The sequence below is a fragment of the Physeter macrocephalus genome, chromosome 3 (genome assembly GCF_002837175.3).
Source record: "Physeter macrocephalus isolate SW-GA chromosome 3, ASM283717v5, whole genome shotgun sequence".
Taxonomy (NCBI): Eukaryota; Metazoa; Chordata; class Mammalia; order Artiodactyla; family Physeteridae; genus Physeter; species Physeter macrocephalus.
This window is the reverse complement of record NC_041216.1, coordinates 9,933,181-9,961,035: the sequence shown is the minus strand read 5'-3', so window position 1 is coordinate 9,961,035 and position 27,855 is coordinate 9,933,181. Positions and strand designations below refer to the sequence as shown.

At 42.7% G+C, this 27,855-nt stretch overlaps 1 protein-coding gene and 1 non-coding gene across 5 annotated transcripts; one reads left to right on the top strand and one right to left on the bottom strand.

Annotated features, from left to right (window-relative positions):
• The first annotated feature begins 227 nt into the window (after positions 1-227).
• RNF19B (ring finger protein 19B) lies at positions 228-27,855 on the top strand. 4 transcript variants are annotated; one of them, XM_024125288.3, is made up of 10 exons: positions 231-991; positions 15,139-15,344; positions 16,922-17,066; positions 18,434-18,596; positions 19,047-19,161; positions 20,178-20,318; positions 21,264-21,471; positions 24,470-24,601; positions 25,634-26,126; positions 27,432-27,855. In XM_024125288.3, exons 1-9 carry the CDS (start codon positions 360-362, stop codon positions 26,088-26,090), a joined length of 2,199 nt encoding a protein of 732 aa, XP_023981056.1. In that variant the 5' UTR covers positions 231-359; the 3' UTR covers positions 26,091-26,126; positions 27,432-27,855. The 4 variants fall into 4 exon arrangements, with proteins under 4 accessions (XP_054939095.1, XP_054939096.1, XP_023981056.1 ...); XM_055083121.1 differs by lacking the exon at positions 27,432-27,855 and having other exon boundaries at positions 230-991; positions 25,584-26,446; XM_024125289.3 differs by lacking the exon at positions 27,432-27,855 and having other exon boundaries at positions 16,925-17,066; positions 25,634-26,446.
• TRNAR-CCU (transfer RNA arginine (anticodon CCU)) lies at positions 21,877-21,949 on the bottom strand. The gene has a single exon. It is a non-coding gene; the product is annotated as a tRNA-Arg (tRNA).

Genomic DNA, 27,855 nt, shown 5'->3' with positions numbered 1-27,855 from the left:
AAGCAGTTGGGTTACCATCTCCTCAAGATGGAGGTCCTGGAATCACCTGACCCCCGAAGAGGCGGAGCTCCGCTCTAGCACGCCCAGCACGCCCCACCCCGCTCGGCCCAGCCCAGCGCCCCCCTCCTGGCGGGGCGACGCCGGTTGTGAGGTGTCTTCGCATGGCGCCTGCGCAGTGGGCAGCGGCGCGCGGGGCGGAGGCTTTATAACCGCTTAGTCGCTGCCTCTCGGTTTCTATCTCTGGGAGGGCAGCTGAGTCGGCGGCGGCGGCGGCGGCGGTAGGGACGCCGGCTGAGGGGGCGCTGAGGCGTGAGCTGTGGCGGCGCTGGGCGCCCCTCGCTCCTCGGCCTCTGGGGGCCATGGGCTCCGAGAAAGACTCCGAGTCGCCGCGGTCTACATCCCTACACGCGGCTGCGCCCGACCCCAAGTGCCGCAGCGGCGGCCGGCGCCGGCGCCTCACCTTCCACAGCGTCTTCTCCGCCTCGGCCCGTGGTCGCCACGCCCGGGCCAAGCCGCAGGCCGAGCCGCCACCCCCGGCCGCGCCGCCGCCGCCCGCCCCGGCCCCTGCCGCGGCCCAGGCCCCGCCGCCTGAGGCGCTGCCCGCCGAGCCGGCCGCCGAGGCCGAGGCGGAGGCCGCGGCGACGGCGGGGCCCGGGTTAGACGATGAGGAGGCGGCGGAGGGCGGCGGCTCGGGCCCGGAGGAGGTGGAGTGTCCGCTGTGCCTGGTGCGGCTGCCGCCCGAGCGGGCCCCGCGCCTCCTCAGTTGTCCGCACCGCTCGTGCCGGGACTGCCTCCGCCACTACCTGCGCCTGGAGATCAGCGAGAGCCGGGTCCCCATCAGCTGCCCCGAGTGCAGCGAGCGACTGAACCCGCACGACATCCGGCTGCTGCTCGGCGATCCACCGCTCATGCACAAGTACGAGGAGTTCATGCTGCGCCGCTACCTGGCCTCGGACCCCGACTGCCGCTGGTGCCCGGCCCCGGACTGCGGGTGAGAGCGGGGGCGTGGCCCGGGGGCGGTGGCCGCGGCGGAGGGGACCTGGGGCCTGCGGCTGGTCACCGCGTGTGACCGGCTCCAGGGGCCGTCTTCTGCGCACCGTGTGTGTGTGTGTGTGTGTGTGTGTGTGTGTGTGTGTGTGTGTGTGTGTCCGTGTCCCAGCGTGGAGGGAGAGGTGAGGGATGACCGGGGGGAGGGAGGGGCAGGCGGCAACTGCGGCGAGCCGGTAACCGCTAACCATCCGCACGCCCAGAAGAGTAGGGTAAACGCACCCAACACCCCACCACTGCCCGAGGGTTTGAAGTGGGGGGCTGAGCAGTCGGTGAGAAGGGAGCTGTCCATCAAGTCAGGAGGCAGGGAGAGGCCGTTTTTGGTCGGGTAAATGCCCCTCTGTCCAGAGGTAGGGGATATGTCTTAATGAGGATGGGGAGGGGATATCTGGCAAAGGATGGAATGAGAATAGCATTCTGAGGGGGCAGCGCTTTGGAGGGGTGTGTCCATTTGGCTAGGTGTGTGTGTGTGTGTGTGTGTCCGTGTCCCAGCGTGGAGGGAGAGGTGAGGGATGACCGGGGGGAGGGAGGGGCAGGCGGCAACTGCGGCGAGCCGGTAACCGCTAACCATCCGCACGCCCAGAAGAGTAGGGTAAACGCACCCAACACCCCACCACTGCCCGAGGGTTTGAAGTGGGGGGCTGAGCAGTCGGTGAGAAGGGAGCTGTCCATCAAGTCAGGAGGCAGGGAGAGGCCGTTTTTGGTCGGGTAAATGCCCCTCTGTCCAGAGGTAGGGGATATGTCTTAATGAGGATGGGGAGGGGATATCTGGCAAAGGATGGAATGAGAATAGCATTCTGAGGGGGCAGCGCTTTGGAGGGGTGTGTCCATTTGGCTAGGGGCATACTTTGCAGCGTTTCAGGAAAGGGGTGTTCTTTCCTCCCACCACTGCTGAAAGTTGGAATGCAGGTGACTGAAATGTCACTAACGGGAAAGGACAGCTCCCAGGCAGCACTCTGGGGGCACCCTGGGCATTGTGGTGTGTCTTCTGTGCCAAGCTATTGGGAGGCCCCCTGTGGTTCTTACCTGCTGTCTTGGGCAGGGTGCAGACTGGTCAGACCCTTTCTTTGTCCAGAGAAGCAACGGGGCACTGAAAAGGATGCCCAGAGGTTGACATGGTAGGAGAAAATGTGTTTCCCAGCTCCTCTGATCTTGAGTTCTTGGCGATGCACCATGTATGCTGACTTTTTAAGGTCAGTGAGAAAATATGCAGTAGATGCAGAGACATAATACTACCAGATTTCACCATCTGGAGCATTCAGTGGACACCGCCCCCCCACCCCCAACCCTTACCTTTTAAAATCTGATTGTGTGTTACTGTCAGTACATCCCATGAACGATTGCATGCAGCAAAGAGGGGCGTCAGACTGTGGCATTACTTGCTCTGCGACCCTGGACAGATCATTTTATTCTTGTGTGTCATGTTTTGAGGACAAAAAGATGCTAGGGACTCCTAGTAAAAAGCTGAGTGTTCGTTTCTTTCAAAGGAGTTAAGAAAGGCTCTTAATTGTAGCCTATATATCAAGGCTGTTTTAAGATTTCCATGATTCTGCTATTTGTCTCCTTCAAAAGAAGCCGACTTAGAGTGTCTGGGGGAGTAAGATGAGTTATTTTCTTCTATTTTGCTGTTCTGACAAACTTGTTTAGAGATGGATGTGTTATTTAAGCTCACTGAGTTGGGGTTTCTAAATTACTTTGAAGTGTTGTGGTCAAAGGTTGGGGCATTTAACTATGTTAGGTCACTTTCACTTTCAGTTAATAAGTATCAGAAAGAACCTCGGTAGGCTCTTGGAAAAGTTTGCTTATATCTGGAGATCTGGTGATCTTCCTAGCCTTAAGAGGTTAATTTACATGGTATTGAAGTTTTACAGACATTATTGATCTATTTTCTGAACCAAAGGAATATTTACTTAAGAGAACACTGCTTGGTTAACTTTGGTATAGTATATTAACTCCTTTTTCAGATGTGAATTTCCTTGAATTTTAACTGAGAAATGTGGCATCACTGATTATATTTCTGGAGAAGTTCTCTTTTTGTTTTTATTTCTCTGAAGTCAATCTCTGTCTTTGCTCACATCAATAAAAATGGACAGGAATTAATTTACAATCTTGATGATAACAACTCTAAACCATTACTGATTTGGAAGTTATTAAAAAATTAGGCCATTTCTTATTTTAGCTAAGTATTGGATTACTACCATCCAGAGGTTTTTTTAATTAGTTAAAAAACTATAACAATTTTAATATAATCTTTAAATGTGTTATCTGGGTTTAAAGAAGGTGAAGTCTGGGAAAAGCAAGCAAGCTAGCATCTGAGTATCTATATAACAACAATTATATAATCTTTAAATGTGTTATCTGGGTTTAAAGAAGGTGAAGTCTGGGAAAAGCAAGCAAGCTAGCATCTGAGTATCTATGTGTCAGGCATACATAATTTAATTTGATCCCTGCAACATTGTAAGATAGATTTGATCTTGTTTTACAGATAAGGAAACTGAAGTTTAAATGAATTGAGTGACTTGTTTAGGGTCATATAACTAGTGGATGGTGGAATCAGGCTTGGAGCACTGGTCTTAACTCCAACCAAGGCCAGTATTCTTTTCTCTCAAAGAATAAAAAGCTTTAAAAAAGCATAGGCTTATCAGCATTATTGGGGATGCTACTGTTTGGGTCATTTCATCAACTGTGGCCTAAGGACAATGTTGAGAGAGCCAAAAATGCTAGAATCTGGTTTCTCTTCTGATTCTTATTGTTAACAGCCTATTACCTACTTTATTTTTCTTACCTGAAATAGACCTAATCCTTTCCTTACTTGAGAAGCCTAATTGATATTTTCAGAGTGTTTTGAGAATTCAGTTGAAGGTGTTAGATAAACAGAGAGTAACTTTAAATTTCTGTCACTTCCCAAATAGGTGGGGGTGTGGCCAGTGGTTTTACCACCTCTTTTTAATGTCATGAGAAAAATAGCTGGTTTTGTTTTGTTTTGTTTTGTTTTAATCAAACTGTTCTATTCTTCTGGGTCAGGTAAAAATCATGGATGAGAACTAGAAGAGAAGCCTAAGACCCCAGTTGTCTCTTTTCATACCTGACCATCTTTACTGCCTGCAGATTAAGTTCCTGCCAGCCAAATTTATCAAGCTCTTTTTTGCTCTCTGTGTGTATATGTGTGTATTTGGCAGGGTGAGGGGAGCATATAAGTGATCTGATCATTAGTTTTACTGTGATTACTCATGATAATAAGAACACTATATGTTAAACGATTCATTATTTGTTTATAAAATATTTGTGGAACAGAGAAAAGAATCTTGAATTTTTCTTTTTTCATACTTAAATACAATTTTATTTTATTCATAAATAAGGGAACTGATTTCTGTGGGAAAACATTCACATTATTATTAATATTATTAAGTACAATATTACCAAGTGCAGTTTTTTTTTTTTTTTTTTTGCTGTGCGAGACTGTGGGATCTTAGTTTCCAGACCAGGGATGGAACCCGGGCCTACGGCAGTGAAACCACCGAGTCTTAATCACTGGATTCCCAGGGAATTCCCACCAAGTGTAATCTTTAAAACATACTTTCAAATGAGATAAAATTAACTCAGAATACAGATAACTGACATTTTTATAGTCCTTTATAATCTTCAGACTGTAACTTCATTCAGAAGTAATTTCATTTTAGTTTCATACAGGGAGATGGTGGTAAACTCATTTTATAAAAGAGAAGCCAGTTCAGAAAAGGTTAAGTGTGGGACCCAGTTTCTCACAGCTGATAAATGGTGCAGTTGATATGCTACCCCTTAGAGTCTCTACTTAAGCACAAGGTCTTTTCAGAAACCTCCAAATCATGTAAACATGTAATGTTTTCCTCTCAAGGGCCCTGTTGGCTATCTTTAAACCCCTTCAGAATCTCTAGAAGACTGAGGGGTGAGCAAAGGAGACGACAGAATATTTCCTGGCATACAGGGGGCAGATCTTCTGTACAGATGAACAGGAGATAAGGCTGTCTTGACCTAAATTCTTTGTACAGGTCCACCACTCCAGCCTCTTGTTACTGCCTCTGTCTCCTGCAGAGTCCCCCGTCCCACCTGACCCCAGAAGGTAGTATCACTTATTGGCCTTCCGAGATAACTGGGCTGGATAATCCCATAAACAGGAAGCTTCTGTTTGTCTCTTAACACTTTTATGAGGGAAGAGCATGCTCCCTGAGCAAGACAGATTTCTCAGTCAGTGAGGGAGGATTTTTCCTTTCTGAAGCCTTCCTGAACCTCTTCTCTCTCTCTCTTTTTTTAAAAAAATATAATTTATTTATTTTTTAAAGGTGGAGATGGGGAGCTTTTTAAAAAAAAAATGTTTATTTATTTATTTATTTATTTTGGCTGCTCCGGGTCTTAGTTGCAGCACGCGGGATCTTCGTTGCAGCATGCAGGCTTCTTAGTTGCAACATGTGGACTTCTTAGTTGTGGCATGCGAACTCTTAGTTACGGCATGCATGCGGGATCTAGTTCCCCACCAGGGATCGAACCCGGGCCCCCTGCATTGGGAGCATGGAGTCTTACCCACTGGACCACCAGGGGAGTCCCCTGGACCTCTTTTCTTAATTTAGCTCTGCACCTTCATTTTCATAACTATTCCCCCTACAACGCCCCTCGCCATTTACATCATCCTACAGCCCAATATGTCTTTCTCATATTTGCCAGAGTACTCATTCTAAAGTGGAACATTTTGTATCATTGCCCTGCTTAAAACTGCTCATACCTGACCTACAAGATGACTTCTTATGTCTTTAAGAACTTATTCTTTATATGATCTATCCTTATGATTTAAGACCGTTTATAGTCTCCAACCATCTTTTGATCTTATTTTCTATTTTTCACCAACATCAATATTTCCCAAGGTATAGGCATTACTATTGAAAAGAAAAATGTTTTATGATTGAATAAGCTTGGGAAATGTTGGATTGAACAAAATAAAGCAGCTCTATTTCTGAGCTCCTTAGACCCTTTAAAAAATACTAATATACACTGTAAATCTTGTTAATGCTAATATGCAAATCTTCAGTCTGGTATAATTTCAATAAACTGAGATCACTAGGAAGCATGTTTTGTTTTGTTTTGTTTCGATGACATCTTTAAAGCATACCTGAAACTTTCCCTATTTGCAGTTTTCTAAACTCCTTTAAGAGTTATTCTGTCCTGCCTTCTATTACTGTTCTTATTTAACACTAAATCTTGTGCTCTGAGTAAACTGAGAGCTCCTCTAGACTAGGATATCTATATTCCAACTTTTTCTGCAACTCTGAACAAAATCTTTCACTTAGGTCCCAGAAGAATGGGATGAATAGTTAAATTTTTGTTACGGGAGATAAAGAATACAAACACCACAGTTTTGAGAGGAGAAACAGATAAGAGGAGGGTGTGCTAGAAGAGGACAGACAAGTAATCATTAAACAGACACTTTTCAAAATCTTATGGTGTTGAAACTTAGGTGAGTACTGGGTATTACAAAAAGGACTTAGACATGGGCCTCTTGACAGGGAGTTTGGCCTGGTAGAGGAGACAGATAGGTAAGTAGGAAGATAATTATAAATGCAATGTAATATATACCAAAGAAAATACAAGTGTTCTTAGAAGATGGATGAAAGGTTTTGCATGATGGTGTCAATAAAGACTTCGTGGAGGAGGTGATATTTGATCAGGGCTTGAAGAATATGAGTAGAAATTTATACCAGACAAACAAAGATGAGGGTAGAGAGAAAGGTGTCTTAAACCAGAATGTTATGAGCAAATGCATGGAGGTATAAAAATTCAAGACTAAGTCTGGAGTCTCGTTTGGTTAGCCTCTGGATATACAATATGGAGAGCATGATCTGGGAAGTGACTTGAGATCCATCTGAAAAGGTAGATTGGATTCAGATTTATAGGTCTATCTATGCCATGCAAAGAAGTATAAGTTTGAAGGACTTTTTTCTTTTTTGTTGAAGGATTTTAAGCAAAAGAGTAACATCATGATAGATAAACTTCTGGAACTGGAATTTGGATTGGAGTAGGGAATAAAGAGACTGCAGTCTCTTGCAGTTGTCTGGTCAAGAGATGACATGGGTTTGAACTAGCACAGTAAAAAGGAAGATAGTAAGAGTATGGCTCATTTTGACAACTTGGCCCGTTTTCCACCCTTATATATGCTCAGGATCTGTTTGTGAATGATTATATAGCCTGGAACGGTGAAGCACAGACATGATATAGGAACACATTTCTTTAACTCCCAGGGTTTGTTGGAGCATAATCAAATTCATACTATTGGGAATTTTGCCCCCAGGGCTGGAGTAAGGTAATGCTGTGGTCTAGCTTGTCACACATTATAATGTTTCTCAAGATAGGAAATTAACAAAATTAATAAAAGCTGTATGAACTTAAGGGGGGGAGGAAAGGGTGCTTCTGTGTTCTTAGCATCATGCAATTTCCTACACCTTCCATTTAGCTTCTAATTAGCAGACCTGAATGCTCTGTTCAGCTAAGAAAGCAGAGTAGGAGAGAGGCTCCAGTGTAGGACATGGAAGAGAGGGAACAAGATAGTCAAGGCAGTTTTGGTCTCAAGAATGAAGGGTTTTTTTGACTGCCTGGGGTAGAAGATTGCCCTATTCAGAATTTAGGAGTTTGCTCCGCAGAGGGGCTTAAAGAGAATTTTAATTTTAGGATTAAGTTATAGTACTTGACATAAAGAAAGCCAATAGGTACATGGATAAGTTTAAAAGATTGCTTTAGGGAATAGTAATGGCCCAGGAGAAGAGCTAAATGACCTGAGGAAAGTAAAACACCCAAACAGGAGAGGGTCTCTGTCATTCATTCAACACAGGTATTTTAAGCATGAATCAGTGTGCTAGACCCTGGAGATTAAAAGATGGTTGATACTTTTCCTTGTCTAGTCTGGTTGGGGAAGCATACATAGAAACAGATAATTACAATATAATGTGTTAAGTATTGTAAAGTAATTATGCACAGACACAAAGTGGGCAGCCAACTGCCTGGAGAGGTTAAGTGGATTTTATAGAGAGGATGACATTTGAACTGGTTCTTAAATGGATAAGTATTTGCCAGGACAAGAAGTAAGGAGAGGGCGTTTCGAGGCTGAAAAGAATAGAATATGCAAAGGCCAAGAAGTAGGACAAAACGCGCTGTTTATCTATACCATAACTTTTGGGGCAAGATCTCAAATGCAGTTTGTTTGTTTGCTTTTTAATAAATTTATTTATTTATTTATTTATTTATGGCTGTGTTGGGTCTTCGTTGCTGCACACGGACTCTCTCCAGCTGCGGCGAGCGGGGGATACTCTGTTGCAGTGCGTGGGCTTCTCATTGTGGTGGCTTCTCTTGTTGCGGAGCACGGGCTCTCGGCGTGTGGGCTTCAGTAGTTGTGGCGCACAGGCTCAGTAGTTGTGGCTCACAGGCTCTAGAGCGCAGGCTCAGTAGTTGTGGCGTGCGGGCTCAGTTGCTCCATGGCATGTGGGATTGTCCCGGACCAGGGCTCGAACCCGTGTCCCCTGCACTGGCAGGCAGATTCTTAACCACTGCACCACCAGGGAAGTCCTCAACTGCAGTTTTAAAACATGTTTAGGTTTTTTTTTTTAATAGAAATTTATTATTTATTTATTTATTTTATTCATTTATTTTTGGCTGCATTGGGTCTTCGTTGCTGCACACGGGCTTTCCCTAGTTGCGGCGAGCGGGGGCTACTCTTTGTTGCGGTGCACAGGCTTCTCGTTGCAGTGGCTTCTCTTGTTGTGGAGCACGGGCTCTAGGCGCGCGGGCTTCAGTAGTTGCGGCACTCGGGCTCAGTAGTTGTGGCTCACGGGCTCTAGAGCACAGGCTCAGTAGTTGTGGCACACGGGCTTAGTTGCTCTGCGGCATGTGGGATCTTCCCGGACCAGGGCTCAAACTCGTGTCCCCTGCATTGGCAGGCGGATTCTTAACCACTGCGCCACCAGGGAAGTCCCAAAACATGTTTAGTTTTAAAACATGTTTAGTTTTAAAACTCAAAGGCTGCAAGCACCTATACTTCCATTTTAGGGATAGAATCTAAGGTTTGGAGATTTTAATTAGCTCAGTGTCATGCAGTATGAGTCAGGGGCAAGGAGCCCAGACCAGGCACCCAAAAACAGGAATGCCAAGTCTCGTGCCCTGAGTAATTCTGTGTCATGGTAATAGGTTGCTGGGGGTTCTGAGTATTTGGGGTTATTTTACTTCCTTGGAACCAAATTCCACACCCAAAATTGACATTGTCAATACTATCAAATGTTCTTTGAAAAAAAAGAAGAAGCTGTTAATACATATTTACTCCCACCATGTGAGGTAGGAATGGATCCTGAAATGCTCAAGGCTTCCTGACTGGCAGTCTATCTAATATGTATTGTCAGAATTTGACTTAATAATTTTCTGAGATCATCCAGTACCTTTCTCATTTAACACAAAATAGCAAGCAAGTCACTTTCTTCAGGAGAAACGCTTTTTATCTTTAGTAGTTATTTTACAACTAGGTGGGATAAATTTGCTCAGAACTCCTACAGGATATGAATCATTTGCATTCGTACATTGACCTCTTCTCACTTAGCTCTTTCTGAGAAGAGTTTTAATACAGCCTGTATTATGTAACATAGATGATACCTTGTCATCGGTAATTTCAGTGTCATTCTCAAATCAGCTTGCAGAATCTATGATGAACCTGAGAACTTAAGTTGCTATCGTGAACATCTAATGTACAATCAAATAAGCAAACAAACCATAGAATAAATCTAAGAAAATGTTATTAGTCTTTTGTTTAAGCTGTTTGAGGTCTTTGACTATTGGAGTAGAACATGGAATAGGTGACAAAGCCCCGATGGCAACACCTAAGCCTGAAATCATTGACCTGTCTAAAAATTGTTTGAACTTTCACAACTGCTGTCTTCCATTCTTCATTTGTTTGTTTAAATTACTTTTTTTAGAAAAAAGAATTATTTTAAACAAGTGTCTACTTGTTAGTCTGTGCATTTAGTTGACATTTTTAGAATTAGTCAGAAAGGCTAATAGTTTATAAATATATTGGATTGTTTGTAGGAAAGTAATTCTTGGTAAATAAACATGAATTATAAGAAGCAGTTGATACTGGTGCTGATAGATTCTGAATTGTCCATCTTTACTAAGAATATGTGTCAGAAGGGATTGGGGCGAGATATGGCCATATTCTATGTTAATTCATAAGATAGATGAGTGGTATTCTTGGATTCTGGAACCTGTCAAGAAAGAAGAGATTTCAAGGTATACATTCAAATTGGAGAAAAAATTTTTTTGGAAAGATAAAATGAGCTTTCAATAGAAGTTGATCACGAACCCATCTATGTTCATTGTATCTCAGTCTGTCGTCAGACCAGCTTCACTATGAAACTTAAAAATAAAAAAGTATTGAAATCATAAAACTCCTAAAAGAAAACATACGCAGAACACTCTTTGACATAAATCATAGCAATATTTTTTTGATCTATCTCCTAAAGCAGAGGAAATAAAAGCAAAACTAAATGGGACCTAATTAAACTTAAATGCTTTTGCACAGCAAAGGAAACCATTGACAAAGCAAAAAGACAAACTACTGAATGAGGGAAAATATTTGCTAATGATATGACTGATAAGGGGTTAATATCCAGAATATATAAGAAGGGAGAGGGTGTGGAGAAAAGGGAACCCTCTTGCACTGTTGGTGGGAATGTAAATTGATACAGCCACTATGGAGAACAGTATGAAGGTTCCTTAAAAAACTAAAAATAAGGCTTCCCTGGTGGCACAGTGGTTAAGAGTCCGCCTGCCAATGCAGGGGACACGGGTTCGAACCCTGGTCCGGGAAGATCCCACATGCCGCAGAGCAACAGAGCCCGCGCGCCACAACTACTGAGCCTGCACTCTAGAGCCCGTGAGCCACAACTGCTGAGCCCGCGTGCCACAACTACTGAAGCCCGCGTGCTTCTCTGCAACAAGAGAAGCCACCGCAGTAAGCCCGCGCACTGCAATGAAGAGTAGCACCCGCTCACCGCAACTAGAGAAAGCCCGCACGCAGCAATGACAACCCAATGCAGCCAAAAAAAAAACTAAAAATAGAACTACCATATGACCTAGTAATCCCACTACTGGGCATATACCCTGAGAAAAATGTAATTCAAAAAGAGACGTGTACCACAGTGTTCATTGCAGCACTATTTAAAATAGCTAGGACATGGAAGCAACCTAAGTGTCCATCGACAGATGAATGGATAAAGACGATGTGGCAGGGGCTTCCCTGGTGGCACGGTGGTTAAGAATCCGCCTGCCAATGCAGGGGACCACGGGTTCCTGCCAATGCAGGGGACACGGGTTCGAACCCTGGTCCGGGAAGATCCCACATGCCGCAGAGCAACAGAGCCCGCGCGCCACAACTACTGAGCCTGCACTCTAGAGCCCGTGAGCCACAACTGCTGAGCCCGCGTGCCACAACTACTGAAGCCCGCGTGCTTCTCTGCAACAAGAGAAGCCACCGCAGTAAGCCCGCGCACTGCAATGAAGAGTAGCACCCGCTCACCGCAACTAGAGAAAGCCCGCACGCAGCAATGACAACCCAATGCAGCCAAAAAAAAAACTAAAAATAGAACTACCATATGACCTAGTAATCCCACTACTGGGCATATACCCTGAGAAAAATGTAATTCAAAAAGAGACGTGTACCACAGTGTTCATTGCAGCACTATTTAAAATAGCTAGGACATGGAAGCAACCTAAGTGTCCATCGACAGATGAATGGATAAAGACGATGTGGCAGGGGCTTCCCTGGTGGCACGGTGGTTAAGAATCCGCCTGCCAATGCAGGGGACCACGGGTTCGAGCCCTGGTCTGGGAAGATCCCACATGCCACGGAGCAGCTAAGCCCGTGTGCCACAACTACTGAGCCTGCACTCTAGAGCCCGTGAGCCACAACTACTGAAGCCCGTGTGCCACAGCTACTGAAGCCTGCACGCCTAGAGCCTGTGCTCCGCAACAAGAGAAGCCACCACAATGGGAAGCCCTCATACCGCAACAAAGAGTAGCCCCCACTCGCCGCAACTAGAGAAAGCCGGTGCACAGCAATGGAAGACTCAACGCAGCCAACAAATAAATAAATAAATAAATAAATAAATAAATAAATAAAATCTATTAAAGAAAAAAATTTTTTTAAAAAGATGTGGCATATATACACAATGGAATATTACTCGGCCATAAAAAGAAACGAAACTGAGTTATTTGTAGTGAGGTGGATGTACCTAGAGTCTGTCATACAGAGTGAAGTAAGTCAGAAAGAGAAAAACAAATACCGTATGCGAACACATATATATGGAATCTAAAAAAAAAATGGTTATGAAGAACCTAGGGACAGGACAGGAATAAAGATGCAGATGTAGAGAATGGACTTGAGAACACAGGGAGGGAGAAGGGTAAGCTGGGACGAAGTGAGAGAGTGGAATTGACTTATATATACTACCAAATGTAAAATAGATAGCTAGTGGGAAGCAACCACATAGGTTATAAAGCAGAAACTAGCACACCATTGTAAAGCAATTATACTCCAATAAAGATGTTAAAAAAATTAAAATTTTTTTAAAAAGAGGGTAATTAAAAAAAAAAAAGAGAGAGACATGTACCACAATATTCATTGCAGCACTATTTACAATAGCCAGGACATGGAAGCAACTTAAGTGTCCATCGACAGATGAATGGATAAAGAAGATGTGGCACATATATACAAATGGAATGTTACTCAGCCATAAAAAGAAATGAAATTGAGTTATTTGTAGTGAGGTGGATGGACCTAGAGTCTGTCATACAGAGTGAAGTAAGTCAGAAAGAGAAAAAAAATTACCGTATGCTAACACATATATATAGAATCTCAAAAAAACTGGTTCTGATGAACCTAGGGGCAGGACAGGAATAAAGATGCAGACGTAGAGAATGGACTGGAGGACATGGGGAGGGGGAAGGGTAAGCTGAGATGAAGTGAAAGAGTAGCACTGACATATATACACTACCAAATGTAAAATAGATACCTAGTGGGAAGCAGCTGCATAGCACAGGGAGATGAGCTCAGTGCTTTGTGACCAGCTAGAGGGCTGGGATAGGGAGGGTGGGAGGGAGGCGCAAGAGGGAGGGGATATACGTATACATATAACTGATTTACTTTGTTATACAGCAGAAACTAACACAACATTGTAAAGCAATTATACTCCACTAAAGATGTTAAAAAAATTTTTAAGTAAAAAATAAAACAAAAACAAAATATATAAGCAGCTCATACAAATCAACATCAAAAAAATTTTTTATATGATCCAGTTGAAAAATGGGCAGATGACCTGAATAGACATTTCTCCAAAGAAGACATACAGATGGCCAGCAGGCACATGAAAAGATGCTCAACATCATTAATCATCAGAGAAATGCAAATTAAAACCACAGTGAGACATCACCTCACACCTGTCAGAATGGCTATCATCAAAAAGTCCACAAATAACAAATGTTGGCAAGGATGTGGAGAAAAGGGAGCCCTCGTACACCATTGGTGGCAATGTAAATTGGTACAGCCATTATGAAAAACAGTATGGAGGTTTCTCAAAAAATTAAAAATAGAACTTCCCTATGACCCAGCAATTCCACTCCTGGGTATTTATCTGAAAAAAGAAAAAAAAGACCAACACAAATTCGAAAAGATACATGCACCCCAATGGCAGCATTATTTACAATTGCCAAGATATGGAAACAACCTTAAATGTCCATCAACAGATGAATGGATTAAAAAGATATGGTATATATACACAATGGAATACTACTCAGCCATAAAAAAATGATATTTTGCCATTTGCAACAACATGGATGAACCTGGAGGGTATTATGCTCAGTGAAATAAGTCAGACAGAGAAAAAAAAGATACTGGATGATATCACTTATATGTGGAATCTAAAAAATAAAACAAACTAGTGAATATAATAAAAAAGAAACAGACACACATAAATAGAGAACAAATTAGTGGTTACCAGTGGGGCGAGGGAAGGAGTAAGGGACAGGATAGGGGTAGGGGATTAAGAGGTACAAACTACTATGTATAAAATAAATAAGTTACAAGGATATATAGTACAACAGAGGGAATATAGCCAATATTTTATAACTATAAATGGAATATAACTGTTAAAAATTGTGAATCACTGTGTTGTACACCTGAAACTTAATATAATGTTGTACATCAACTAAACTGCAATTTTAAAAATGTATACTTGCTTTAGTTTTTGCTATTGTACTTTATTTTACAAATGTTCTATCCTTTAAGCAAATTCTAATTTCTCTAAATATATCAAATCATCAAAAGGAAATAGTTTTGTACCCTTATTTATGAAACTTGCTGGGACAAACTGCTCCTAAAGCAGCTTAAACTATGACTGAATACATGCTAGAAATTCAGGCTGGACTTCCCTCGAAGTCCAGTGGTTAAGACTCCACACTTCCACTGCAGGGGGCACAGGTTTGAACCCTGATCGGGAAACTAAGATCCTTCATGCCATGCAGTGCAGCCAAAAAAAAAAAAAAAAAATTCAGGCTAAGTATGATATTTTCCCCTACTTTTTCAGGAGATAAATGGTATGTGTTTTTATTTGTTTGTTTGTTTGTTTGTTTTTGCGGTACGCGGGCCTCTCACTGTTGTGGCCTCTCCTGTTGCGGAGCACAGGCTCCGGACGCACAGGCTCAGCGGCCATGGCTCACGGGCCCAGCCGCTCCACGGCATGTGGGATCTTCCCGGGCTGGGGCATGAACCCGTATCCCCTGCATCGGCAGGCGGACTCTCAACCACTGCGCCACCAGGGAAGCCCCCGATATGTGTTTTTAGAATCTCAAGAAACAATTTACTTTCTCACACAGAATGTTTTACAGTTTGTTAGGTGTGCTCGTGCATGTGTTATTTGTTATATGTGTGTTCTTTCCTCTGCATCGTATGAAGTGGTGGGGGTACCACACAGTGTTACCCCACTGAGACTGATGCATGTCTTAACTTATATCTCTTCCTGTTTCCTTACCCAGGTATGCTGTTATTGCCTATGGCTGTGCCAGCTGCCCAAAGCTGACCTGTGAGAGGGAAGGCTGCCAGACTGAGTTCTGTTACCACTGCAAGCAAATATGGCATCCAAATCAGACATGCGATATGGCCCGTCAGCAGAGGGCGCAGACATTGCGAGTTCGGACCAAGCACACTTCAGGTCTCAGTTATGGGCAAGAATCTGGACCAGGTATGAGTTGGCATTGTCTCATTTGTCTCTTTATTGATATTTCATAATGTGAGCTCAAAGCTGGGAGAGTTTACCTTACTGTATAACTCAAGGATTAGAGAGCAGAGACTATTTGTTTTTTGTTTGTTTGTTTTTATAAATTTATTTTTATTTATATTATTTATTTTTGGCTGCATTGAGTCTTCGTTGCTGCACTCGGGCTTCCTCTAGTTGCGGCGAGCGGGGGCTACTCTTCATTGTGGTGTACGGCCTTCTCATTTCGGTGGCTTCTCTTGTTGTGGAGCACAGGCTCTTGGCACGTGGGCTTCAGTAGTTATGGCACACGGGCTCAGTAGTTGTGGCTCACGGGTTCTAGAGCGCAGGCTCAGTAGTTGTGGCACACGGGCTTAGTTGCTCCGTGGCATGTCGGATCTTCCCGGACCAGGGCTTGAACCTGTATCCCCTGCACTGGCAGGCGGATTCTTAACCACTGCACCACCAGGGAGGTCCCAAGTGCAGAAACTATTTGGTAATACTTTCAACACTGTATTTGGTATGTAGCTTCTCTCTCTGACCATTTATAGGTTGTCCAACCCAGGTGAAATTGGAATAAAGCAAAACTGAATTCTGTACTTTCTTTCTTCTTAGTAATATGTCTCAGATTGGAGAGCAGTTGGGTCCTTTAGCTAGGGGCTTTTTCAGAACTTTCACTGTGAGCAGAAAGACGTTTAGTATTAAAACTGTACTGTTTTCCTACTAGCTTTAAGTACATCACTGGTTTTGGAAGTAGGGTACAGATTTAAGGAAAGGAAATAATATTAGTATGGATTAATGATTAACCTTAAAAGGAGGAATATCACACATTCAGTTCCAACCTTGACATGTCAGAGTGAACCTCTTTTAAAATGTCAGTGTGTTTATTACCTTTTATAAGTGTGCTTTATTTCACTGATGTCGTTTGAGAGAAACTAGTAGGAAAGATTTTACCATTCACTTTTTCCTGGCACAGTATAATCTCCTAAATTCTCTTTGTAATAGGATAGTTCCTAGCTTGCTGTGAAAATTACCAGGTGTATGCAACACAGCATACTCAATTGTTTGTAGGTTTTGAATTTTAAAGTATCATGGGAAGGGACTGTGGATTATGTTAACAGCAAATCACAGTGATACTTGTACCTGAGAAATGAGTTTCCTGAACTAAAATTTTTCAAGACTTAAAGCCAAATGCAGGTTGCAGACTATTCTTCCTGTAGGACTGTGCTTTTAATTCTGCCAGCCTATTGGCTGCTGAAATTCCATTTTTCTTGGAACCATCTTTCTCTCTAGGGAAGTCTCCTTGCTCAGAGTGTGGCTCTAATGCTGTGTAAGATGCCAGATTGGGGGATAGGCAGCTCAGTATGAGACAGGATCCATTTTATGAAATTTCCTGAGATCTAGACATAGCCAGCCTTCCAGTGAAGTGGGTTGCACAATTTGGAATCCTCAGTCAAGAATTCTTGACTGCCTCTTCATTTCTTGTGCATACTCCTAGGAATAATAAAAATCAAACGAGGTTTAACTAGGGATATTTTTCTACCCATTCTTTATCCCCCACTTAGCAGATGACATCAAGCCATGCCCACGATGCAGTGCTTACATTATCAAGATGAATGATGGAAGCTGTAATCATATGACCTGTGCAGTGTGTGGCTGTGAATTCTGTTGGCTTTGTATGAAGGAGATCTCAGACTTGCATTACCTCAGGTGAGATGAGAAAGTGTCTATTGTTTTTATAGTCTTGTTCTCTTACTGATTTAGGGAAAAGGATGTCAAAGAAACATCGTTGTCTGTCCTCTCATTACAGCATAAGGAAGCTGTAAAAAGTTCCTCTGAAACACCCTTCCAATCATGTTTTTCTCCAGCTCAGCAACTTCCAGTGACTGTTTTCCATTACCTTCCAGATAGAGTTCAGTTTCCCTAGCATGGCTTTTAAGGTTTTCTGCAGTCTGGCCCCAGTATACCTTTTTCCATTTTGCTTTCATAAATGCTGTGTCCCAGATTATCTGTGTCTCTTCTGTGTTATCTTACCTCCATACTTCTTCATGTTCTTTCCTCCACCTGGAATGCTTTCTAATCACCTCACCCCCCAGCAACCCCCTTTTATCTCAACTGTTCAGTTCTTATTCAGCCTTCAAGGACCACTTTAAATGCCATTCCATCTCTGATGCCTTCCTGCAGTTTTTTCTGCTTCATTCTTCTTTACTGACATTCTTTAAATGTTCTATAAACATCATCATGACTTTTACCTCATTTACGTGTCTAATTTTGTTAAACTATATTAAGAGTCTTCAGGCCAGTATTACCTTTTGATAGTTCCTTGGATGTAGTAGTCATTAAACTATTGTCCTGAAGGAGTTAATATTTACAAACTTAACATTCATTGTGTGGATGAAACATTTTCATTTCCAATTTAGCAAACATTTGATTACTTACAGTATACCAATTATTGGGGACACAGGGGTGCGTAAGACATGTTCCCTACTTTCAAAATTACTTACTCTATCTAGTAGAGAAGACAGTACAAAGGGAGTGGACAAAAGTGGTTGAACTCAGAAGGGCTGAGTGTAAAAATAGCCACACTCAGAGTATGAAACTGTCATAAAGGGTATGATGAAGTCTTTTTATATCCTATCCCAGGAAAATGGTTTGCAGTATCTACATATGCCAAGAAAACTATGCAAATCAGAGAGAGTTCATTAGCTGCAGGACACGGTATGTCTGGATGAGATGTCAAGTGCATAGACTATGCAGGACCCCACGTAGTATCACTCAAAGAAGTAGGTTCAGTTTGGTGGGTTAGAGAGGACAGAGTGCAGCAGAAAAGAATGGAAAAGAGGTTTCAAGTCTGGAGGCCTGCCTTTACGAAAAAAGGAAAAAAAAATAAAGAGCCAGAACTCTAATAGTCTGGCCTTGTCCTTTGCTCCCCCTCATGTAATAAATTCATTTCTTGTAACCTCTTGTAACTGTTAATCACACCTATAGAAAAGAAGGCTCTTGCTCTTATCAAGCTCTCTGATGACAATAGCTGCATTTGTAATATTGACATTAACTTCAGCATGTTTCCTCTGTAGCCCCTCTGGCTGTACATTCTGGGGCAAGAAACCATGGAGCCGTAAGAAGAAAATTCTTTGGCAGCTGGGCACATTGATTGGTGCTCCGGTGGGGATATCCCTCATTGCTGGCATTGCCATTCCTGCCATGGTCATTGGCATTCCTGTTTATGTTGGCAGGAAGGTAAGATATGTTGAGTTCTGTGCATGTTCCATCTTCAGGTTTGTTGGTAAAAGTTTGAAGGAAATGGGGAGGAGCTTATGTTTCAGAGCTGCCTGAAAACCAGCTGGTTCTTAAATAAAAATAATTTCTTAAATGGACTTTCATAAATCCCCAAGAGATCTGAAAGTTCTTATTAACATCCTGGGCCTGGTTTGTCTCAGTGACTTAAAGGTAAAATGCTTACTTCACTCCCCTGAGTTACTTTGTCTCTTCTTATATTAACTTTTTCTGTATTAGTTTATATCATCCTGGTATGAATTAGATTAAAGTGTGAGAAAGATGTCTCGTTGACATGGGGGAATATGTTTTAATATAGATAACTTATAAGGGAATATTCACTTATCCTTTTTCTCCCTAGCAAAAAGATTGATGTCCTAACCTGCTGACCTGGATTTTCTTTCTTATTCTTAGATTCATAGCAGGTATGAGGGAAGGAAAACCTCCAAACATAAGAGGAATTTGGCTATCACAGGAGGAGTGACTTTGTCGGTTATTGCATCCCCAGTTATTGCTGCAGTTAGTGTTGGTAAGAAGCTAGCCAGGACCATGACTCCTCCCCTTACATGACCCACTCCCATCGGCTTTCTGGCCTCGCAGTTTAGCCAGCTGGCCGGATGTTTCACCCTGGAAGCTCCTACATTTTATGTCAGACCCACCTTGGGAGTTCATTAGGCACTATTATTATTATCAGCCACACTAAAGTATCAGAGTTTGGGATCTTTCATTCGTAAGTTAGTGCCTAGAACTCCATCTGGCACATAAAAAAGATTGAATTAAAAAATATTACTTTAAGGCCTAGTTTTTCACCTTTCCTCTTTCTTCTCCACTTGCCACAGAACCCACAAAACAAAATTACTTTTGATTTGCTTAATGCCTCACAGTATTTTGGGAGGCATGAGGGTCTGTTTTAGAATAATAATAATATAATATTTTCTGAGACTCTCCATGTGCCAGGAGCAGGTCTGAGTGTTTTGCCTGTATTAATTTATTTAATCCTCACAGCAGCCCAGTTGTTAACAGAAAGGTGCAGTAATTTGCCCAAGGTCACTTAGCTGGGACATGAATTAAGGCAGTCTGACTTCAGAGTCTGGGCTTTTAACAACTAAGCCATTCTGCTTCCACAGCAACAAGATTTTGGAATTAACACTTTGGGGGGATCCTAAACCCTAGGAGTCACTTATTTAATGTTTGATTATTGATTGGTTCTTGGATTAGCACTTCAGCAGTGAATGGAAGGGGGGAAATGAAAGCAACATATATTTACTGTGCTGAGCACTGTACATACGTTGATCATTGGCAACCCTATGAAGATATGTCCAACGTTATAACAGCTGGTAAATTGGAGACAGGATTCTAATCCAGGCCTTTCTGATTCCAAGTCCAGTCATCATTCTGTTGGACCAGGCTACCTCTTTAGCATAGCTATCTTCTGTCTTTCCTTGGCCCTTTATAAAGTGGGTTGTCTGTGTTCAGCCCTGGGAAGGAGAATTCAGGGCAGCTGCAACCTGATGGCCTGCTGACATGTTTCCTTATCTTCCCCAGGTATTGGTGTCCCTATTATGCTGGCTTATGTTTATGGGGTTGTGCCCATTTCTCTCTGTCGTGGAGGTGGCTGTGGAGTTAGTACGGCCAATGGAAAGGGAGTGAAAATTGAGTTTGATGAAGATGATGGCCCAATCACAGGTAAAAGGAGAATTTTAATTTCCCTTTGAATTTATGGAACACAAGATAAAAGTCAGTAAAATTCAGCACATTTTACAGAGAGATTGACATTGGATTATGTTGGCTAATGAGCTTTATAGGAGGTAAAGTATTTTTAGCTTTTCATTTCTTTTTTCCAGAGTTATTAGGTTAATTCCCCTGGTACTTGCCTCTGTGTGGCAGGTACAAACTAGTAGGACTCCAAGTAACTCTAAGTATGCTGGTAATAGTAAATTACATAATTATAATTATAATAAAGTCTTATATCTGCATGGTACTTTATAATTTTCAGAAGACTTACACAGTTATTATTTTCACTTGGCTTTTACAACAGCTCTGAAGAGAGAGGGCCAGGGCTGTTATTATCCCCAATTAATGGGAACTTATTTAAGCCTTTGTCTCAACATCTGTTAAATGGGTTTAAGAGCTTCTGCAGAGCTGGAACTATAGCAAGTCTTCTGACTTATACTTTGATGTTGTTTCCACTTTACCATATTAACTAACCTGGGACACAGAGATCCCCAAAGGTCTTTCAGACTTCCTACTAGAGTCAGCACACGACCTAAGTGTATTTTGAAATTTTCATGTTTAATTAGATGACATCTATAGTGTACTGGGAAGAATAGGAGACTTAGAATCAGATTGTAGTTTTGTGTGACTAGCCACAGACAAGGCATTTAGTTCTAAGCTTTCGTTTCCTCACCTAAAATTGGGGCTATTAGTTCCTAGTTATTGGGAAGATTACATGTGAGCATATGTTAAAACACCGGATATGTGGTGGCTGCCTGTAGTAGCTATTCATTAAGTGAATAAATGAGTATTTTTCTACGTGAATATTCTCTACTCTGAAGAGTCATTGCAGGAAAATGCCAGACTCTGTTTTGATGCTGTGCTATCATCAATTGAGATGTTTGGTTCCATCCCCAGTGGCAGATGCCTGGCGAGCCCTCAAGAATCCCAGCATTGGGGAAAGTAGCATTGAAGGTCTAACTAGCGTATTGAGCACCAGTGGAAGCCCTACAGATGGACTCAGTGTTATGCAAGGTCCATACAGCGAAACAGCCAGCTTTGCAGCCCTCTCAGGAGGCACACTGAGTGGTGGCATTCTTTCCAGTGGCAAGGGAAAATACAGCAGGTAAGCAATTTCTGACAGAACCAGTTGGAATTATAAGAAGTAACATATCATATTGAGCCATTTCTCTGTGCCAGGTATGTCTCATATAGCATCTCATTTTGATTTAATCATCAATGGTGTTTTTTTGTTTTGTTTTGTTTTAACTTTTACAATTAGAAAATAAGTTAGAAAGGTTAAGCAACTTAAAAGTTCTGTTTCTTCCCACTGCACCATAGTGGCTCCATATAAAGAATAATTTTTTTAACACAATAATCCTGTGTTCCTGGCCAATCTCTCTCTCTGTTTGTTTGTTTGTTTTACTATTTATTTACTTATTTAATTTGGCTGTGCCAGGTCTTAGCTGCAGCACACGGGATCTTTAGCTGCAGCATGTGAACTTAGTTGTGGCATGCATGTGGGATCTAGTTCCCTGACCAGGGATCGAACCTGGGCCCCCTGCATTAGGAGCACAGAGTCTTAGCCACTGGACCACTAGGGAAGTCCCAATAAAGGATAATCTTGACTTCAGATCCTCCCTATACTACGTTAGACTGCCTCCATCAGGAAGGGGAAGCATGCATTTTTGTAGAATTCCCAAGACCGTGTCCTCCATTAGGCTTATCACTGGCTTTTGGTTGAACAGCATTTATACTGTATCTTGTTGGCTTATTGGTGCTGTGATCCTTAAAACCTTCCTATTCTGATTCCCATTTGATAGATAAGGTAAATCAATTCTATAAACTTGTGTTGAGACTATGTAAAGCTTTATGACTAAAAAGGTTATGACTTGGTTGGTTGCTTTACCAGTTAGAAAAAACAACATATTCAGAGGAGCATAGCAGATGTTACATGAGAAGCAGTTATTTGAACGCACTGGAAAAGAGAGCCCTGGGGAGGGGTAAAAGTGGTACAAAACAAGGTAGGGAGGTAGGGGAGATGCTTGCCTTCAGATATCTGAAGGGCCTTGAACTGGAAAAAAGGATTAAGAGTTCTGCCTCATGCCAAGAGATAGATTAAGACCATCTGGCAGAAGCTAGAGGGAAACTAATTTTGTTTCGTTATAGAGACTATAGGAAAATCTATATAAAGTCCAAAGAAGGGATGGATTACGTTAGTAGATACTGACCTGTCTATCCCTGGAAGTGTTTAAAGTGAGACCAGAGGGCCATTTGGCTATTAGAAGGAGTCAAGCAACAGATGGCAGATGGACTGGATCCCACACCTGAGTGCTTGTCAGTTACCTGGGAGCCTTTTAAAAATAGATGTCAGGGCTTCCCTGGTGGCACAGTGGTTGAGAGTCCGCCTGCTGATGCAGGGGATACGGGTTCGTGCCCCGGTCCGGGAAGATCCCACATGCCGCGGAGCGGCTGGGCCCATGAGCCATGGCCACTGAGCCTGCGCGTCCGGAGCCTGTGCTCCGCAACGGGAGAGGCCACAACAGTGAGAGGCCCGCGTACTGCAAAAAAAATAAATAAATAAATAAAATAAAAATAGATGTCAGCACCCTATCCCAGAATTAATAAATTAAGATCTCCCAGATTCTCTCCTAATCTCCTAGGGATCTGTGTTTTGAAAAGGTTCCCCAGGTGATTTTAGCATAGCCATTGCACAGACTAGCATCTGCGAACTACCTAAGGTGATAGATGGCCTTTGTGAAAGGCCTCTTCCAATTCTAACTGTGATTCTATGGCAGAGCTGAAACTAGGACCCAGGTCTCTGACTCAATGTACTTTCCATTGCACTGCCTCATTTTCCTGAGCCATGGCACATTTTTGAAGGGCATCTAAGGCTGGAGCAGCAGAGCAAAGACTCAGGCAGCAGGATGGAGGTTGATTGAATGTGCAGCTGCCGGCTACTGCTGACCTGTCTTCGTTTCATGACTCTGGTTGTCTCTTGTTAGGGGATCCCGCCCGCACATGCTGGAGAATTCACTGCTGTGCTTTCTTAAAACCAACACCCCTGTAAATAAGCAGACATAATTGGAGACTGACTTGATGAAACTGCAACTTAGCCAGTCCAGCTGTTCCAGTTCTGTGAAAGCCTTTTATAGGAAGTGAATGAGTCAGATGGGTTTGACTGTGAAACCCATTATGAGGAAATACTTAAGTGTGCAACCAAATGATATTGGAGTCAAGAAAGGAAAAGCTATGGGTCCTCTGAGACACCATTGGGAAAGTTTGCTGCTCTTGTCGGAGGTTGACTCTTATTATGTCCTTTAAGCTCATAGGCTGGGGGTAATTTGATTGCTAAATGTTTAAGTTCCTAGTATGTGCAAGACACGGAGGGTAAAGTGTGAATGAGGTGTGGTTTCTCCTTTTTTGGAGCTCACAGACGACTGCGAAAGAGATGCATAAATTGATTTAATAAATAGGTAGGTGCTGTGGGAGCACTTAGCAGGAAGTGACTGGTTTGATAGAAGAATGAAGGGAGATGATACTTCCTTTGTTGTTAAGGACTGAGTATGAGTTTGTCACATAGAGAAAGGAAACTTCCAGAGAGAGGGACTAGCATATGCAAAGTCATAGAGGTATAAAATGTGTATAGGTGCGTAAGGAAAGAAAAAAATTCAGTGTGATTATGATTTAGGACCTATGGTGAGAGATGGAACTGGAGAGAGAGCTTGGAGGCAAATCAGTAGACCTTAAATGCCTGTTGGCAAGAGGGAGCCAAGAGAGGGCTGTTAGAGTGATCAGGTTTTTGTCCACGTTGGCACTGATCTGGAAGTTGTTTGACTTGGACTTAGGGCTACTGGAAAGAGAGCCCAATTGCAGTTACCCACTCGGGAGCTGTTGAGGGCCTGAAGTTAAACAGTAGCAGTGGGGATGGAAAGGAGGGGACGATTTCAATAGATAAATTTAAGAGAGAAGATGTGTGGGCATCTGTTTGAGCTATTTGACATTTGGAGAAGATCAGATCAACTCAATTTGCAAGAGAATAACGGAAGAGGTATGTGCCAGGAAGCAGACTGTCTCGGAATACCCAGGTCTCGCATTAACTTAAACGTCCCCTCTTTACACAGGTTAGAAGTCCAAGCCGATGTCCAAAAGGAAATTTTCCCCAAAGACACAGCCAGTCTTGGTGCAATTAGTGACAACGCAAGCACTCGTGCTATGGCCGGTTCCATAATCAGTTCCTACAACCCACAGGACAGGTATGTGAACAGTCAGAAGCCTAGGAGAGGTTGCACTTTTTTGGTTGGGTTTTGGCCTTAGAAGCTCAATGCCTCATGTTAGGGCTTTGTGTACCATCTAGTGTGATACATAGTGTGTGTACCCTGTGAATTCATCGAGCAAGTTCTTGGTATGGGAGTATTTGGCATCTCTTGATTGATTTTTCTTGTTAGCACTTGCTTTTTAGAGGTTCTTTCTTTCTTCCTTTTCTTTTTCCTTTTTTTTTCCTTTTCTTTTCTTGGCTATTGCAACAGTGTAATTATTCACATGGAACTGAAGAGCTAGATTGGTGTCCATTGATGTATGTATGTGGCTCTGTGGTTTCTGCTCTCATGTTGCTCTTTGCTTGATGTGGCTCCTGTAGCCTATTTTTCTTTATATTTGAGAAGCTAGTGTATCTGGTATGGTGTGACTGCAGCACTCCCTACTGGAGAGATTCTGGTTTCTTCTAATTGTGGCAGAGAAGTAAAAAGCTGTGACTCTTCTTTCACTTTCATATTTTGAGTAAGATAGTGTGAGGCTCTGAACCTTAGTTGAATTTTGGAAGGTAATTTTTAGTTGTTTAAAGAAATTGGCAGAATAACTAATAAGGACCTACTGTATAGCACAGGGAACTCTTCTCAATACTCTGTAATGACCTATATGGGAAAAGAATCTAAAAAAGAGTGGATATATGTATACATATGTATAACTGATTCATTTTGCTGTACAGCAGAAACTAACACAACATTGTAAATCAACTATACTCCAATGAAAATTAAAAAATAAAGAAATATAGAAATTGGCAGAGATGTTTGTGTTTGTGTGCATATTTTAAATCAACAAAAAGATCTAATTGTTCTTCCCCATCTTATTTTTGAGTTAGGTTAAATTTTATTTTCTCTAAAAGTGAGCTCTATTCTACTATTTACCTATATTTTCGGACTTTCTAATCCTGAACCCACAAACTGCTTTTACCAACAGGTATAGCATGACCCATGCATGATTCAGCAAAGTGGATTTTGTCTCCACAGAGAATGCAACAATATGGAAATCCAAGTGGACATTGAAGCCAAACCAAGCCACTATCAGCTGGTGAGTGGAAGCAGCACGGAGGACTCACTCCATGTTCACGCACAGATGGTGGAGAATGAAGAAGAAGGTGGTGGTGGCAGTGGCAGCAATGAAGAGGATCCCCCCTGCAAACACCAAAGCTGTGAACAGAAAGACTGCCAGGCCAGCAGACCTTGGGACATCAGCCTGGCCCAGCCCGAGAGCATCCGCAGTGACCTGGAGAGCTCTGATACGCAGTCCGACGATGTGCCAGACATCACCTCGGATGAGTGTGGCTCCCCTCACTCCCAGGCTGCAGCCTGCCCCTCAACACCCAGAGCCCCAGGTGCACCGAGCCCAAGTGCCCATATGAACCTCTCTGCCCCAGCTGAGGGGACGACTGTCTTGAAGCCAGAAGATGCAGAAGCCAGAGTATGAAGTGGAATAAATGCTCCTGTTATGAGAAGCACACTTGTAACTGCATCTTTTGGAATCTTTTGGGGGGGGCAGGGATTTACGTATTTTATTTCAAAGATTCTCTGGTCACAGGTTTTCCCCAGGGAAATTCTGAGAAATTTGCAATTTCTTACAGAGGAAACATGGAAACTTTGCCCTTAGTTCCACCCCCCATCCCCTTTGCCCCCCCACCCTTTTTTAGTTTTAATTTATTGGTTAAACTGATGGTGGCAATCTGTGAGGTGTGTCAAAGAGTGTACAGATGATGTATGTGTGTATATTGTATGTATGCTAACATATTACTGAAGGACACATTTTAATAAAGATTTCTGTCGTAATTCAACTCCTCTCATTTTCCTTGGCTTGGATAGTTCTCCAGAGCCAAGTGTTTGAAACAGACCACTACATCTTTAACAGTCTCTAGATCTAAGCTTTCCTAATCCCAGGGAAGAAGGATGGTATTCTAACCAGACTGCAGTGAAGTCATCTGTAAACCAATGACTCCTAGTATGACAGGAAGCAAAGCCAAGCTTGATTTGGACTGTGTAGTCAGACTGAAGAATTAGCTGAGTCAGCCAGATAGAGAAGCTGGAGATTAAAATGAGCCTTGTTTGCCCTCTAGAGGCAGCTGTGCAGTTTTCCTATTAAAGCTTTATTTACCCCTTTCTGCATTATAGTCACTATTAGAAACGTGCTTCAGAGGAAGGAAGGGGTATCAGTTCCAGTGGCTCTTCAGAAATCCCAGTGAATGTTGCATGGTTATAAGTTGGGGAGCAGAGTATTCTTACTGGATAAAGAAATTACCTATTCTGCATAATCACCAAGCAATATCCTTGGCGTTTGTTATGCTCCCGGGTACACATTCCCTGTTCCAAAAAACTCTCTAGTTTTGCCAATCTAGTTTAAGTAAGAGGGACTAAGGAATCTGACTAGGATTTGTAATGAAAGGAGAGAGGAGGCATGCCATCAAAATCACAACATATTTAATTTTATCTGATCTTATAATTTTGTCAGAATTGAGCTAAGTTAGTGCTACTTGGGGTTTTGGCTCTGTCTAGAATAATGGCCTTAGAAATCAAAGCTCATACATAGTATAGCAGAAAAATTAAAAGATTCATGAAACCTGATCTGAGATTCCAAATCTGGCAGTAATTTACTCTGTGACTGTGTGAGTCAGTCTCTCATGCCTCTAATATCCCCAACTCTCAGTATTTAAGGAGCTTCCAGTGCCAAACTTCTCTGTCACTTTAGCCCTGGGCCCAGAGGAAGAATTGAAAACATCCTTTCCCTGAGGACCAGATGGCTTTCTTTTTACTTTCACAGATGCACCTGCTCCTTGTCTTCCTGGCCTGTGCTTTACTACAATGAGGATGATGAGTCTGGACAACAGCCATCTTGGAAGATTCTTATCTCTTGGGCACTTCAACCAGACTTAGCACGTTGTCCTGCACCTGGGACAAGAGGTGCTGTTAGTGGACTTTGGGTCTCTAGAAGAATGACCAAGAGGGTGTCGTTGTGTGAAAAAGGGAACTTGTTGGGAAAAGGGGCAGACTGTATGGAAATCTCTGAAATGCAAATTATCAACTCAAGACTTGTATTTCTCTTGAAGCAGCATGAAGAGAGCAATTAACTTGGATAAAATCAAGGAAGTTCTTTTGGAGGGGCAGGAGTTTACAGCCAAACCTGTATTATTATTATTTGTGTGTGTGTGTGTGGTATGCGGGCCTCTCACTGCTGTGGCCTCTCC

What these genes read in the sequence shown, in the direction of transcription:
- RNF19B (XM_024125288.3), top strand. Translation starts at nt 360, where the DNA reads ATGGGCTCCGAGAAAGACTCCGAGTCGCCGCGGTCTACATCCCTACAC. An exon ending in CTGTTTATGTTGGCAGGAAG is followed by an intron (nt 18,597 to 19,046) that starts GTAAGATATGTT and finishes TCTTATTCTTAG; the next exon opens with ATTCATAGCAGGTATGAGGG. An exon ending in GGCAAGGGAAAATACAGCAG is followed by an intron (nt 21,472 to 24,469) that starts GTAAGCAATTTC and finishes CTCTTTACACAG; the next exon opens with GTTAGAAGTCCAAGCCGATG.